This window comes from Buteo buteo, chromosome 27, assembly GCF_964188355.1.
Source record: "Buteo buteo chromosome 27, bButBut1.hap1.1, whole genome shotgun sequence".
NCBI lineage: Eukaryota > Metazoa > Chordata > Aves > Accipitriformes > Accipitridae > Buteo > Buteo buteo.
Window position 1 is genome coordinate 12,524,613 of NC_134197.1, and position 16,601 is coordinate 12,541,213.

The following is a 16,601-nucleotide window of genomic DNA, read 5'->3' on the forward strand; positions in this document are numbered from 1 at the left end:
GAAGCATTTTTCCCCCCGGGGTGGTCGAGAGGGATCCATCCATCCGTCCACGTCTTCCAGGAGAGGGGCGGCGGTGGAGGGCCGGGCCGCCGCCCTGAGGCGCCGCGGGCTGCGAGGCCCGCGCTCCCTTCGGCCCGCGCTGCTGCTGGGGCGGCGCCAGGGGGCGCTCCCGCGCGGCAGGGCCGCCGCCGGCCCCTCGCCCCGGGCCGGGCCGCCTCAGCTTCGGCCGCGGCTCGGCCCTCCCTCCTCCTCGGCCCTCCCTCCTCCTCGCCGCGGTGCTTTCTCGCCTCCGCCGGGCGGCGCGTTCCTCGGCTTCCCCTCGGCGGCCGGGGTCCGCTGGGGAGCTTGTGGGGCGTGCGGCGACCCCCGCCGCAGCCCTGGGGAAGGCGGGCGGCCCCTTCGTGGCTTGATTTCCTCTCAGTAAACGGCCTGGAGAGCGTCGCAGAGTGCTTGTCGGTTTGGGGTTTTTTGGGTTTTTTTCCTTCCAGGGAAGTAATGTACTTGGAACGCTTTCCCCGCAGCTCTGCCCCGGGCAGCGTTCTGTCCCGTGAGGGTTTCCCTGCTCCGGCGGGTTTCCCTCCAGGTCTCGTTCCAGGCCCCAAACCGGTGACACCGGTCAAGGCGACGAGTGGTCGCCCGAAGAGGCGGGTGGGAGCGGGCGCCCCTCGCCCCGCGCTGGGCGGGCTCGGCGGCCGCCGCCGGAGCCCCCGCCGCCATCCCGGGGGTGTTGGCGCTGCGGGGGGCAAGTCTGCAGCCGAGGCCGAGGGCACTTCCCGCCTGCTTTTGGGTGTTGGGGTTAAACGCGAGTTCTGTAACAGCGCTAATTTAAAAGAACCTGCGGGGTCTTTACAGAACGGGCGTTACCCGTTTGTTAAAGCTCAGGTGCTCTTGGTAGTGGTGGTGTGGAGTTCTTAGGTGTCCGTGGACATCCTTGCTGCGTTGTGTGCTAGATGGTATTTTCCATTAAATTCATATTGCAAGCTTGAGGGCAACGTCCAGTAAAACTTTTTGCAGACTTACCGCCAGTGTCGATCTCCTGCGTGTCACCAAACAAGCGTGTTTGCAGCACACGTGCCTGATTTTCTTCCATATTTTAAGATTATCTAGGACAGCACCATGGTGGAAATTTCTCTTTGGGAGGTTCTTTGTCTGCCTGTTTTGGGGGTGGTGTTTTGATTCTTTAGAAAAAACTCTTTTGGGGGGAGGTAGGAAAAAAATGATTAAAAGATGTTGAGCTTGTATATCAGTCTTGGACCGCATCCTGCACTTACCAACCCACTCGCGTGAGGTGAAGTTAGTCAAGTACATAGGATGCTAATGTTACACCGTGTTTTATCTGAAAGATTTGGCTTGAGCGTGCATTTAAGAGTCTACTGTAAATCAGGCATTGAATTCCTAACTTAAAAGTTTCAGTACAAAGGGCCCAAAATCTGTGATATACTGAAAAAAGCTTTTTGAAATATTTTTTACAAGAAAGCCCTGGAGTTTTGTTTATGAATAACATTGTTCTTTGGTATATGAAATCATCAAGATGCAAGCAAGCTGAGATTTATATATTCTTGAGTGTGCTCGTATGCCTACAATACGATATTTTTCTTCCTTTTTATTAACATAGTTTCTTCCCTAAGAAATAGGAAGCCGCAAAGCTAAAACTTGAAATTAAATTGCAAATTTGATTATTTTGGAAAGTGTGATTTACAGCTGTAACTGAAAAAGCAGAGCAAGACAATTTGAACAAAATAGAAAATCAGATGCAGTTACTAGATAACATTGAATTCTGTTTTCTTTCTCCAAGCCAAAGCCCAAATCCTCAAGCTTCTCTGTTCCAGCAGTCCTTTCCATGTATAACATACCTCGGGGTCACAGCCTGAATCAGAGTTTGAATGTGAGCCTGACCTGTGAGTCTCTTAATATGTTGACATGTAACCCATTCTGTAAGTAATGTTTTTACTGTATCTGTTATTTTGCATGGATCTTCTATGTCAATATTCAGTCTGTGGCTCACAGTGTTATTACTGGCTGTTGATCCTCATTTTGGTATTGGAAAGGGAGAGACTCGGCTACAGGCTGGTTGTGCTGGTGTCTGAGGACAGACCTGTCCAGCTCTCAGACACCAGGATACTGGTGACTTCTGATGGAAGCTTCTGAATAGCTGCTGCTCTGTTCTTACAGACATATGAATTTCTCTTAACTCCGCTTAACCATGTGTCATGTGTCTGCATTTATTTGATCCTTTACATTTAACAAGATTGCTTGTGCTTAAAATGAAGTATATATATAACCGCATTAATATCTAACATTTACAAATGAAGTGTTGATCCCTCTTGAATCTTTTGAGAAAGTTTGTTTTCTAATCCTTAAAGAGAACCCTTCTTCTATGACACTTTTGCATGAAAATGTTGTTACTCTAGAAATTGTGACTGAAATGCTAATATCTGTAGCTAAATATTTGTCTTAAAGCTATAAAACACATCTTTTACTAAACTATGGTACCTTGTCAAAAAGATCATCAGAAGAGTCCAGTTTTCTTAGTGGGATGCCTATTGTGTAACCCCTTAGAAGGAGGCTGTCTTGCCACTTGATAAGACATACATGCAGTGTTGTTGGTCTGCACGTGCACAGTAGTTCTGAGGCATCTCAAAATGTAGTGTGCTGCAGTCTTGGGAGCAGGTCTGACATTTTTGGTCCATCTGGTTAGACCCTGCTTTGTTTCAGGGACTTTGGGCACAGACTGTCTCTTAGTGGAGTTCATACAACCTTTCCTGGCCACCCTCTTTTCTAAAGCTGCTTCCTTGTGCGAAAGGAGTTGCCTGTGACCTCCTTGAACTATTCTTGGTGAAAATTAAAAATGTAGCTGAAAGAGAAAATTTGAGTAATTTTCTTTTTTCTTTTTTTTTAATTAGAAACCCACCCACAGTGCTCTAAGGGAAATCTAGCTATTTAGAGAACAAAGGTTTCTGAAAGACCTACTGGTGTTTGAGTAGGGGGTGGAATGACTAATAAAATGGCCTTGTTCCAAGAAAGCATTTAGATTTGAGCACATGCTTAATTTTGGGGGTGTGCTTATGCTTAAAATTAAGCACCTATTTATGTACTTTGCTGACTGCAGATATTGGTGCCATACATGAAGTTAACATAAACTAAGTGGAAAACTTACTATAAAGTGTCAAATTCATTAATATGAGGGTAGGGCTACAAATGCTCAGTACACAAACACTGCTTGTAACTTGTTGCTGTTGGGCTATGCCATTCTTAAGAGAGTCATGATAAGGCAAAAATTCCCTATAATTCTAATTTTGGTATTCCCACTGACTTCAGTATAAGTTTTATGCTTTTTAAGTTATTTTGCAATAGCTATGTGAAATATGTTGAAAAATCTTACTATATAAACAGTTAAAAGTCAGGCTGCTGTGGAGAACGGGCAATAGTAGTGACTCAAGAAAAGAATTGTCACAGTATAGCCATTTTCTGGTAAATTCATCATGGTTTTATGTTCATGCCCAGCAATTAACTTACCTGCTTCTATCCATATTGCTGATAGTACACCAAGAGCTGAATGACTGCAGGATAACGTACGGAGCATGTACTATACCCAGCTGAGCTGTAATCTTAAAATTAAAAATTAGAACAAATACAAGACTGAGGAACTCAGGAGACTAAAAATAGCAAACCCAGCAAGTTGCAAGATTTCCACAATGAAATCTCTGAAGCAGTTTCAGAATTAGAATATTCTGAAAAATCACCATGGAGATGGAAGAAAGCTTTCTGATTTACCATTTTGGGTTGATCATAGGAAATCTGTAAGGTTTTGGGGTTTTTTAATTTAGTTTCAGACCTGAGCTGTCCCTGAGGTTGGTAGATCTGTGATTTTGATAAAAGGGCCCAGCTTTTGGCATGGAATATTTTATTAACTCTTTAGTCTTGCTCTCTCTCATCATCTTTGGTCATTGATCTATGCAAAACACATGTGAGAAGTTGCTTTCCCTTTAAGTAAAATTTGTAAGCATTTTGAACTGAGCAGATGTTACCTGATGGAGAAAGTAAGTTCAGGCAAGAGGCTATGACAACATAAGCTTGGGGGCGGGAGAGTAGTACTGGTGACTGGGATTGTTGTCTATGATTTCTACTTGTGAATCTTGTTTGAAGTAAACAGTAGCTCAGGGTAAACCAGAGAGGCTTACAGCAGATTAAGACATGGCAGCAGGAGAAAATAAATCTTTGCCTGTCCACAGCAGCTTCCTTCAGAAGGTCTTGGCGTGCAAGCATAACCGAGTTTTGGCAACATCTCTGTGGCATAGGTGATCAGCAGTCCTGTTACTTGTGAAGAGTAAACAGGGCCATAGGCTGCCAGGGCAGGTGTGTGAGGAGAACCCCAGTTCCAGAAGAATGAGTCAGTAGAACAGGAGGTAGATGGTGAATCTCCCTCAAGCAGGAGTGGAAGGTCTTTATCACAAGTTCAGTGAACCCTGGAAGACCTATGTCTCTCATGTTGTAAAAACCTGATTGCTATCAGAAGGACTGTATTCTAGTGATTTTGTGTATTTATGCAAGATTTCATCCATCTTAGCTTTGAGAATTTGGTTGAAGGGATGATCTGCCTCCCGTGAGCTTTCTTGCTCCCAGTGGAAGCACCTTTCCTTCAGTGCCAAAGCTTTTGCTTTCATCCTATGTGCTTTTGCAGGGAATGATTGCCAGGGTGATTGTAAAATTTATTTATTTGTTTTAAACTTACTGCATAGGATTGTTCTGAGCATTTGATATGTTGTTGTGCAGTACACTTAATTTCTTTTCCTTGCAGTTTTGTGGAATTTCTAATAGGTTAATTTCTCTCTCTTTTTTTGCAAAAAGGCTGAAATGCTGTTGGAGATTGGATAAATGTTTGTGTGTGTCTATCTCTCCCCTTTACTACGCTCACGCACCCTCCCCTCTGCAGGCTGCCCTGCCAGAGCCCCTCCTCTGGCTGGAATAGCGGAGTTGAAATAGTGAGCCCCTGCTTTGTGAAGGAAATTTTCTTTCACTGCCTGGCTCAGAGGTGCCTTTGAGAGGAGAACTGATGTGGTTTTGTCAGCTTGTGGGCTGAGGAGGTGATTTTGATGGCCATGGGGCTGCACACCATCATTTTGCTCTGTGGTGTTGTGGCAGGAGCTTCAGGGAGTAAGTAGAAGAAACTTTTTCCTCTGCTAAGATTGATCTCTCTCAATGCAAAATACTTCTGCTAATGAATGATCTCACTAGCAAAACTTCTGAGGTGCTGTAAATTATGTTACAACTTGTAGGTTTGCAGTAATTCTTGTAGCAGCTTTGTCTTGATTTTCAGTGTTGTGTAGCGATTCGCCTTAGTGAGCTCTCTGGGTGGTACTGGGTGGTACTGGGCAGGTGGGAGGGCACCCCACCTGTAAAGGAGTGCAGTTAAATAGGGCATCTTCCTTCAGCATTACTAGGGAAAGCAACAGAAACGGTTAGATTGTGCCAGTCAATTCCTTATCTCACCTGAAAATAACATGTTAGTATCATGTTCTAAAATCATGCTCACTTTGGTATTTGGCAGATAAAGGATTCTGAAAAGCGTGAATAGATCATGAAATGTCAATGATGTGGTCCTTTGTTACTCTTGTCAACTGGAAAGAGATAAGTGCACGCTGTTTCTAGAACCAAAATAAATTCTGGAAGAAATTTTAAAATTTAAAAAGAACAAAGGAAGGAGCAGAAACTCTAAATTTAGGCACCTTAAAAAAGTTAACGTGCCTGATTGTCCAGAGTGCTCAGCCTACCACACTATCTGTCTGTGATAAGCACGTTTAAAAATTCTGAGCGCAGCATTCACACAGGAACTGAAAGAGCTCTTAAATGTGGTCCTGGAGAGGTGTGCTCAACATCTTAAAAATCTGATGCTATGTAAGAGAGATTAATTTTCCAAGTTCGTCTTACCATATTTATTTTAAGGTTCTTGAATAAGTTGTACTGATTTCTTGGTTAAAAGCCATTAACTTAACACTACCTTTTTCCATTATTTAAAAGAAAAGAGTGAGCTAGATAGCCCTTTTCTTACCTGATCCACTAGATACTTAGGGATAATTTTTTTTTCTCCCATGGAAACTGAGAAGTGTATTTCTTTCTTTCCAAATGCAGTGTGTTTGGAATGTTAAAGTTAATGCATATGGTTTATGTATAGATAGGTATATTTATAAAAATTAATAGTTGAGTGATAATTCTCATATGTTACATGACCTGGTCTCTCTATGCTAGAAAGTTTTCTAGTTTTGCAGGTATCTGTAGCACTAGACTAAGTTTGAAAATAACATGTTATTCATACATTTTAAAGGTAAAATCTGAAGTTCCATACAGAGAATTAATTCCGCAAAATAAAAAGGAGCATTTGTTGGGAGGAAAATATAAATGTGGGGTTAAGACCTTTTAAAGAAAAATGTAATTCTACTCTCCAGAAACTTAAATTTTAACTTGGGAATAAAAATGTATATAAGCTTGAATGGGTGCTGAAGCAAAAACCTCTTATTTTTGTTCCAAAACTAGTGAATTCCCTTCTTTCCTCCTGCCAATAATTTTGACATTTCAAAAAAGGGATTAAGAGAAGGGAAAATATGGTTCAAATAAATAGTATAAATGTGGATTTTTAAATGTTGTAGTTTGACAAGAGCATTTCCTGCAGGTATATAGCATATATAAAACATCCAAAAGCAGAGAACCAGAATAAAGAGGCTCTTTTAACTTCTGTCTCCAGTGGAAGACAAAGCTGAGCAACACAGGGATGTTAGTTACCACTTAACAGGGAGGTTCATTAGCATACAGTATAGCGTAGAGGTTGGGGGTGATTATACTTACTATTGAGCTTCTTGTGGGAGTTATTTTTAAGAAAGATTTATCAATAATGGCAAGTTAGGGCTGAATGTTTTTAATACTAATTAAATAATGTAATACATGGTTTATTAATAAAGTAGCGTTTTCATTCACTATGGTACATACAAATGCCATGTATTGAAGTCCATCAGGATCACATATTTGATTTTGGCTGTTCCTTGTCTATCACTGCAGTGTATATGAGCAGCTGCAATCTGACTGATTTTGCTACGTGCATGTTCCTATCGATATCTAGGACTTGGGGTAACTTGCTGAGTTGAGTGCTGGGGAATGTTAGAAGTGCAGGATTAAGTCCTGGAACTTGCATCTGACGTGTCCGTCATGCTGCTCTTCTCTCAAACTTCCTGCAATTCAGCTCAAGTTTTATCACAGAAGTTCTCAAGAGATAGGGACCAGTAGGCCAGGACAGCCAGTCTTCAACATAGTACCTCCGTATTTCCCAGGGGTGAAAGCAATCTGCAATGATTTTATTTCATGTGCTGAAGCATGACTTATATCAGTCTAGCCCTTTGAGTGCCCAGTCATCATGCTTGTAGAGGCAATCACAGTGATGCACAGGAGATAGATACCCTAAAAATTTCCCTGTTGCTTTTCTTCTCTGTGAAAACAGAATTTTTCTTCCAGTTCATCCTGGACTTTTATATTGTTTAGTAGCGCTTGCAATAACTGATGGATGTAATTTTGCTAGGCTTATTTAAGGTCATTCAGTGTCAGCATTAGAATGAGAGTCTTACTAGTTTACTGTGCAGATGTGTGCACACAGAGTGAAGAGAAGGAATGGAGGCTCTGTACGTAGCAGCCCTAACTGTTTCCCCTGTTCATGCCAATGTGAATCTCAAGCAATTCCATCTGTGTGGTATAAGCGTGTTCTGCATCCTTGTGAATTCGCTGCCCTCCCAGCCAAAGTCTGAATGAAAGTCATGTTGGAGAACAGGCTCTCCGGTTTTAAAGGATGTCTTAACCAACTGCCACCCTTCAGTTGTGATGTTTAAGTGTTCCTTAGTGTGCTGGTGCTGGAAAGGTTTTTCTTGGGCAGTAAAGCTTGCTCTTACTCTGCTTTAAACGATAATTATGATTTCTGGAATGGCCATGTGCAATAAAATCTTAGCTAAGTAGAAATTTTCCCTAACTGCAATAAAGTTAAAAGCCTGTGGATGTGAAGAAGTGTGGTGTATAAAACCTGTATTTCTTTCTTGGATTAAGAACGCCTTTTTTTAATTTGCTTGGTAATCCATGGTATTGCTGCATTTCCATACCTACCTCAAATACACTAAGGCATGTCATTCCTTTATGTATGTGCTTGTGTGGAAAGGGACAAAAGCAAAGTCTTGTCCCTGTATACTTGGTAGCAAAACTCTCATGGATTTTTTTTTTTTTTTTTCCTTGAGGGCCATGCTTTGGTTTCAGTTATTTCATTGTAATTGAAAAGCAGCACGTCTGTCCTGAGCTACACACAAATTTTCAGTGCTTTTCTATTATCTTACCTGTTGTTGCAGGATCCTTGGAGAGTTTAAGTTACGGAGCTTCCTGTTCTGCAGACTGTTTAGGTGAGTAAAACAAGACTGTATTCAGGCCTTGTATGTGATAAGGAAGGAGGAATTTGAAAACTTCCTTCTCTTCAGCAGGGGTGTTGTGTTCTTAGAAGAATGATACTTATGTCTGAGTGATCAGCATTCATGGGAGTAGCAGGGAAGTTCCACGAAGCTTTACCAGGCCCAGACCTACCAAAAGTTCGCATTCTGTGAACTCAGAAAACTCGCAGACATGAGAGCTAAGCAAACTACTAAACCAGTGCAGGACAAAACCCAGCCGTGTACGAGTGTCTTTTTTTCCAGTACCCAGTGTTAGCTCCTTTCATACTGAAACAGGCATGAAGAAAGATGACTTCTTCAGTAGGCAGGCACAAAACTTACATTTTGTAAAGGAACAAATGGGAAGACAGCATATTGAACTGACCTGGAAAGGTTTGGTTGAATGGCTTGAGGTGCAGTTTGTAACTTTTTTACATTGCCAGCAAGTACTTCAATGTGCAAAAGTGCTTTTCAGTGTAACAGCAAGGGGAGCACATGGATGTTCTGCTCCCAAGGAGATCTTATCCTGGCCTCTTAGCTACCTACTCAGAGAGTGCGGCTCAGAGACCCTTCATTTGTTCAACATTACTTCATCTCTGCGTGGCTTTGTCATTGAAAGTGCTCGAGTATTGCAGTGCCACTGTGAGGCAGAGAAGAAGCAGCTCTGCATTATGGGAGCTGCAGTGGTCGTTTTTCCTAGGTGTTGTCTTCTTCATCTGAGGGAAGGGAGACTATTTTCTTTGAATTTTCCCTCTTCTGCACTTCAGTGGTCCCAGTTAAGGTCATACCATGATTTCTTACCATTTAGAAATACTGTATTTGTTACAATCTCAGACACCACAGTCACCAAAACACATGGCATTGAAGGTATTATGACTCTGATCTTCTCATCCTTTCAGAGTTAATTCTTATCACCTGGTCTAGAAGAGAATCTCCTTTGATTAGAGGAATACAGAGACCATGTAGCACACATGAGGGTGTCTGACAGTATTCACTAGAAGACAGTGCTACCCATGGACACTTGCCAGGTCATTACAGTGTCTTCATACAAATACAAATAATCCTTGTCTTCCCATGCTTTCTCTTCCTCAGCCTGAATTTTTTCAGGCAGGCTTTCAGAACCAGAGTTCTTTACTTAAAAAACATATAAATTAGTTTGTCTGCATATGTGTAGCTCATAGCATGGGCATGAAACGCACTGAATGCATCAGCAGATCCTTTTCATCTTGCTGTTGCAAAGGTCCTGCTTTGCTGCTCTCTGAAAGGTATCGAAAGAGCAACATGCCGTAAATGCTTTTCTGCTCTTGGAAATTAGATTCCTGCCTCGATGGAAATTGTGAGGTTGTGTGCATAGGAGCGAGGGGTATTCTTTTCACCTTCCATGCAGGAGTTATCGCTAGCATGCAGGGTGCTTTCAGAAACCCAGTTCTTTCAATGGTAAGTCCAAGTGGGAAGGGAACATTCTGAATATTCAGCCCCTTGTTTAGCTGATTACAGTGGCCAAAAGATTAAAAAGTAGAAAAAAAACCAGGGGGAGGGGCAAGCCTAATAGACTAAAAAAACCAATTTTTGTTTGTTTCTAGGACACAGTGCATCGTACTCCCCCAAAAGAGCTAGGTACAGCTACAAGTATTCAGCAGTCACAAACACATTCCTGCAGGGAAGTATTTACAAAAGCAGTGGCATCTCTCTGGAGAGCACAGTGATCATTGAGGTACTGGGGAATTGCCAGATGGTTTTGAAAGTGAGTATTGTCATAATTGTTGGAGTGGTTGGGATGAGTTGACATGAGACTGTATCTTTCTTTGGGATTACTGCTACATTTAAAACATTTGTTTTTCTTGTAATTAAAAGCCAGTTCAATTCCGGATCTCATAATTAGAGTTGCAGAATTACTTTGATGTGACATGGCTTCAAATTAAGTATTTGCCAGTTTTAAATGACAAATTAAACAAATAATTATTTTCTTTCCTGAGTGGCATGGCAGTTTCACTGCTTTGTCACATGAACTGCAGAACTGGAGATGAAGCTAGTCCCCTTTAAAGGAACTTGGTTTATTTTTAAGCACTTTCATATCTGTAGCAGTAATTTAAAAGTAGCAAGCGTTTTAAAGAGAACTTGAGAAATGTATATGATGTGCTGGATTGGTGCTGTTCCTAGCCTAGTGTAAAATTCAGTCTTGTAGTGCTCCATTGATCTCGACAGGAGATCTCTCTGTCCGTGACAAGAGCAACAGGCCAGTTTCAAATTACAGACTTTTTCCTGGGGTGATCCCTGCGGTAGGCCAGTTTGAGAACTACAGTGCTTTAGCAGGAGCATGGAAAATAAACGTCTCTCATCTGCCTTGGTTTTCCTTCTGGTTAACAGAGGGGATAATTCATGGGTTCTGTGGGGGGTTGACATGTGTGTACTATATACACATATACATGAGGCCAATGAAGAATAGGGTAGTTATCCCTGTCCTAACATGGCCATATGGATAAAATTAACTGGTTGGTGGTCCTGTGATTTTACATGAAAAATGAGAATTTGGGTGCTGGCTTCAGACTGAATCACTCTCTTCTGCCTTGCAATATCAGTGACTGGATTGCCCAACTTCCAGCTCTTTATCTTAATTTGAGACCTCCTAAGATAAGCAAACCAATATGTAGTTGAATGCTTGTCTTTATAAAAAAGTGGAAGATATTAAGAAAAAAGATCACTAACAGTTGCAATCTGTGCTGTACTTAAAATGAGGCAGAGAGCCACCATTTTTGATCTACCATTTAAGAACAGTTCTTCTTACCACAACCAGCCAAATTGCAAGTACTTTAGGAAATTCCATAATGAACTTAAGTGCATTTTTTCCTCTGAATTCAGTGAAAGTAAGCTATGAAATGGCTCCTGAATACTGAGAACTTTACCAGGGATAGTCTCAGGAGTCAACTGAGATGGGTACACATTTTGCTTCTCAACTGGCGTAGAAAGGACTTAGGTTTATCCCGGCTCTGACTTTATCCTGGAGCAGGTGATTGCTTCTGGCTTGAAAATGAAAGAGATATAATAGTGCCATATAAAATGTATTTAATAGTGAGTGAAACTTCTTTGTCGAAGAAATTTCTGGAAACCATCTCAGAAATGCAACCTGAAGATGTGGCTATTGGAGTTGCGTTGCTTGCAACACTGAGCCTTTTTTCATAGTCTATGTATGACATTCTATGCAGATATCCTTATGTCACAAATTCCACAAGTTCCTATTGACAATGATACTTGTTGCTCTATAATCTTTGCTCCTAGGTGCAAGATGTACAGATTAAGAAAAGTTTTGCATCCAGAGAGGAGCCTCTGAAGGAAATGGACAGTCTAAGGTAGAAAAACTTCTAATCTGGTCTAGTTCTTGGTTTTTTGAAGCTATATGGCTTAGCAGCAGCTTGACTGGACATTGTTCACTCTGTTTCATCCTCTGTTTAATTTTAGTTGGGTTTTGTCTTGGTGTGTTTTGTTGTTTTTTTTTTAAAGCAAGGATCAAGATATGAGCACCATCAACAAAATTGGAGGCATTTGGTCCAAAAAGATTTTTTTGAACCTAATTTTCATCCCTTTGTTTGTAAAAACTTTCAGAGAGTGGACAATTAAAATTACTCTGGGTACAAATTATCAGGCCTCTAGCTGGCTAGCAGTGTGTATGGATTGCTCACTAGTTCTCTGAGTTCTGATTGTTACTTGTACAGACTCTTGAGTTTTGAAGTACATTTCAGAAGTTCTTGGTTTGGAGGATTCTCATGATGCAAAACATTGGTTTTTTTCTTCCAGGATATTTAAACTGCATTTATTTATCTAATGTAATTTTCTTCCTTTTATGTTTTTGTTTTTAGTAGCTCATTCATAACATATGTCAGTGTGTTTCCCTCTGACTTGCGGAGGTATAGACTCTAGTGAAGATGCCTGTACAAAAAGGTCTCTTCAAACTAGAGGTCTGGTATTTTCCCAGGGAGCTGATGCTTCTTGTGGCATCAAAAAAAGCAGTTCTGTTGTCTGATTAAGCTCAGCCTTGTAATCCTCCTCTTTGTCCTGCTACTTGGATTCTCAGCCTTTAAATGATGCTGAGAACTGAGTTAATTGGCTCAATTCAAAGGGTCAAAAAGACCAGGTTTGGAGTAAAAGCATTGCTTTTTATATTCCTCAGGAATAGCTTTGTGTTCCACAGTATGGGTAGCAGTATCAGAGTTCAAATCAGAGTACAGGCACACCTTCTGTGAAGTTATTTGTAGGATTTTCATAGAGGTAAGAGCAGTTGTGTCTTTTTTTCTTTGCAGAGAAGCCAAAAAATAGAGGTAGCAAAGAAAGCATTCAGTGAAGCTTGGCTATTGAAAATAATTATTCAGATGAGTGAATCTTATTAGCATTTCTCTCAGCCTGTTGTGAATATACAGTGGTCTAGCTTGTCCTCTGAACATGCATGTAATTTCCACAGATGGTAGCAAATACAGCCACAGTTGCCTAGGAGTTCAGAAACCTTTATCGCATGTACACAATCTCTTCTCCTGGAAAGACTTTATTCAGGTGTTGATGCATTAAAAGTTTTCCTCTTACAATGTCTTTGTGACCTGGTTGATTAGATGAACAGTTAGTTCCACAGTTAATGTGCAGATGAACTGTGTATCTCCCTGTATGGGAGCTGACCATTGGGCTACTGTATAATTCTTCCTTTGGATGGCTTATTTTTCCCCCTTTAGATGGGTAATACACGATTAAAGTACATTATATTAGGAGTGAAAATCAATGTTAAAAAGTGATCTCTTGCAAAAGTAGAAAACACGGTACTCTCAATCTGAGATAGCAAAAGCAATCAGGGAGTGGACTGACAACAGGGACTGGGGGGATAACTTTGGGATAGAGCCCAAGTATGTACACCTAGTAGAGCAGGAAGATGTGGGTTGACTGGAAAGCAGTTGTTCTTGTGTGTATCACAGCTGAAGAGGAATGATAAAGAGTACATGCAGTTACTTTGCAGTTAAGACATGCTTACCAACGCTAAAGGCACCCTGAATCATAAAATGGAATTTCTCTCTTACATTAAACAAGAATTGTTGCCATTAAGTCTAATTACTTGTAAAGAATTTAGCAGGAGTTGACTTAATTAAGTGTTACAGTTATGTCGAAGATGCTGTGATTATCTTGATAGGTTTTTTTCATTTGTTTGGTTTTTTAAGGGCTCTTAGGGTCAGGGTGAATTCATGAAGAATAGAAACTTGCTATAAAGGATGGAGATACGAATAAGACAGATCCATTGTGGAAGAACAGCTCTGTTCAGAAAATCTGAGTCTAATGTCATAAACCGACTTGCAGCCACTGTTTGAAGCAAGAAACTATAAACTATTTTATTGCAGGAAAATACTAGAACAGCATCCTCTTCGTTTTTCTTTCCATGATGGGAAAGTTCTGAAGCTCTGTCCTGTGAGGAGTGAACAGACCTGGGCACTGAACATAAAGCGAGGCATTCTCAGTGTCCTGCAGACGTCACAAGCATCCACTGCTAGTGCAGTCATTGAAGAGGTGAGACCGTTGGCAGAGTCGTGCTCTAGGGTGGCTGTTAGCCCTTGCACGCCTTAAGTCTACTCCCTTTGTAAATAACTAAAGGTTTTTGCACTTGGTGACTGGTCAGCCAGTGGTGGTCATCTGATTGCTTTTTGTAGTGGATGTTATGAAATTATCTATAATTTGCATTCTTGTTGAGGATTGGAATCCCCTACTTGGTTACCTGAGGAAAAGCTGTGTATTGCAGAGTTCTCTGAGGAGTTGTAACACCAGGGCTTGTGCTTTACCTGTTCCCTGGGGAAAATACAATATTCATTATTCATGATTACTCATCATGACTTTTTTCATTAATTTCAGGAGGCTTTAAGATGAGGCTTCTCAGAGCTCTTTGCAATTTTTAATTTTTTTTCCTAATACTTAAGCTCAAGTTCTGCTGTGTTACCCTGAAATAATAGTCCAGAGTACCACACTGTCACCTGTGTGTTTGCGTGAGTGCAGCTGAGATACCTCAATGGCTGCACTACTTCTGTTGTGAAGAGCAGTCTCTAGATTGACCTTCAGCATGATGTGCACTACCTCATTCTCATGCTATTGCTACATATCAGTGCTTAAATAGATGTTCTGCAATAAGTCTTGGGACACCCATATGTAATTACATTTCTTCTAAGTAGAAATGCTCTTCTGAATTAATGCTTCCCTGCAAACCCACAAAATATTAAATGAAAAAGCACATGTCTGTAAATGGTCTGATTCGTAATAACACAGTGAAGTTAAACAAATCAACAAACTCTGGCTATTATAAAGTTTGACCAAGGTCTTTAAAATGATTTGCCTTTCCATGGCTTTTGTGGAGAAGCCAGTGTCCTGCAAGGGAGAATTTAGATCTCTGTTGCATTGTTATTACAACAAAGCAATTATTAAAATTAATTGTAATAGCCCATAATACCTGCTTGTATTGTATGTGCGCATGTGTGATTCAACACTGTACGTTTGTTACTAGGTGGATGTTCTGGGAATATGCCCAACCAGGTATCAGCGAAAAGGTCCTATTCTTGTCAAGACAAGGGACTTAAACCTCTGCTCTCATCGGTATTCTGGTTTTACTTCTGTGCAGTCTGTTGTTCTACCTCATATGTCGGTAAGTGTTGGGGAATTACACTGATTCTTCCACAGGGCCTTTTAATTTTTTTGAAGAGTCATAATGTAAAAGAAAACATTTTTGAATAGTCATTTATGCTCAATTGTATTTGTGTGTGTCTGCCCAAACTTGAATCATTAGCAAAAAAAAATGATGAATATTATTGTCCCTGTAATGCCTGTTATTCACAGAATTTCTTTCTAATGCAGATTTGCATTGTAGTTGATGAACATTATAGTATAAATGCAAGGGGTTGTTAGGCGCCTGGATTAAACTCTGTCATTAAAATATGTTATAGCGGTAAACTGAAAGTAGACTGTAAAAGAGAGGAATAAGAGATGTGGATAAGAAAAATACATTATGCAAAGAAAGTTGTTATTTGCAGAAAACTTTGGAAGGGTAGAAGCTTTTCTAAGAGCCAAACTTCCAGCTTTCCACTGTTTACGGCAAATACAGTCCATGTTTGTATCTTGTGCTGTTTTTATTCGGTGAATATTACTTCTTTCTTGTGTTGTACTAGCTAGTTATAATTTACCAGCCTTTTGCTTTTCTCAACTCTGCTGACCAAAAAGATCTGCTTAACACTGATGCTTTGTGAACTTAAATGAATTGAGACCATTTGTCACTGAAAGTTAATAGCAGTTGCATTTCAGTGATGAAAAAATTAGACTAAAAATAAAGAGCGTATTAACCTCCACAGGCTGGCCTCTGTCAAAGGTCTAGACAAGAGACTTCACAGTGTATCACAGAACTGGAATCCTCTGGGAAGTTGGGAGAGAAAGGATTGGGCAGGCTGACACAGCTGATCAAGACTTTACCTGAAGTATCTGTTCTTCTCAGTCTGAGCAGCAGATCCTGTCCTCCAAACTGGAATGTGTTCAGAGCATTAAGGCTGGAGTCCTGGCAGAGGCCAAGTGTACCGAGTCCAACGTTGTTACAGTGTTCTCTCAGAAGGGCAGCGGGGCAAAGACGCAGACACAGTGTTTGCTGAAACTCCTTCAAGTGGAAACAGAGACACTGTACAAAAAAGGTAACATGATGTTTCTGCTAAAATAGAGTAAATTTATTTCCTCAAAAAATCTTGGGACTGTGCCTTGCCCACGAGAACTCTTTGCACCTGATGTTTCCTTTAATGTATGAAATGATACCAAAGCAGATGTTTTCACAGGCTGGGCTACTGAGAGCTGTCCCTTCCTTGGGAGTTGGGGCCTGCTCTAACAAAGCTGGGTGGGTCTCCAAAGGATAGATTTCAATAATGGCCAACTCTTTTTTGCCTACTTTAAATACCTAGCCCCCCTGTACGCAGAGCATCAGCCTTCCTGTGTCTGTGGACAATTCCTGGTTTGTGTACAAATGAAGTCTAAATAAGTCCTAATAAGTAAATAAATAAGTCCTAATGGAACTAAGGACATGCCATGTCTGAGAACTGTTTTAATTTTTGCTCCTTCTTTGCTCTTGTGCCTCTCCTTAGGAGAATGATTTTACTGAAGTGAATGGGA

The 16,601-nt window shown here is 40.9% G+C and overlaps 1 protein-coding gene across 5 annotated transcripts in view; it reads left to right on the forward strand.

Annotated features, from left to right (window-relative positions):
• Window positions 1-7,748: 7,748 nt before the first annotated feature.
• The window catches only part of LOC142045157 (uncharacterized), a 100,024-nt gene continuing 91,171 nt past the window's right edge, over window positions 7,749-16,601 (forward strand). For 3 of the 5 annotated variants that reach the window (XM_075058354.1, XM_075058355.1, XM_075058356.1), the window contains exons 1-6: window positions 7,751-8,423; window positions 10,031-10,191; window positions 11,724-11,794; window positions 13,817-13,982; window positions 14,965-15,102; window positions 15,943-16,132. In XM_075058354.1, coding sequence (XP_074914455.1) covers window positions 10,180-10,191; window positions 11,724-11,794; window positions 13,817-13,982; window positions 14,965-15,102; window positions 15,943-16,132 — 577 coding nt within the window. In that variant the 5' untranslated portion in view covers window positions 7,751-8,423; window positions 10,031-10,179. Of the gene's footprint in view, window positions 8,424-10,030; window positions 10,192-11,723; window positions 11,795-13,816; window positions 13,983-14,964; window positions 15,103-15,942; window positions 16,133-16,601 lie in introns of all 5 variants that reach the window. The other 2 variants (XR_012654534.1, XR_012654535.1) reach the window with 1 other exon arrangement.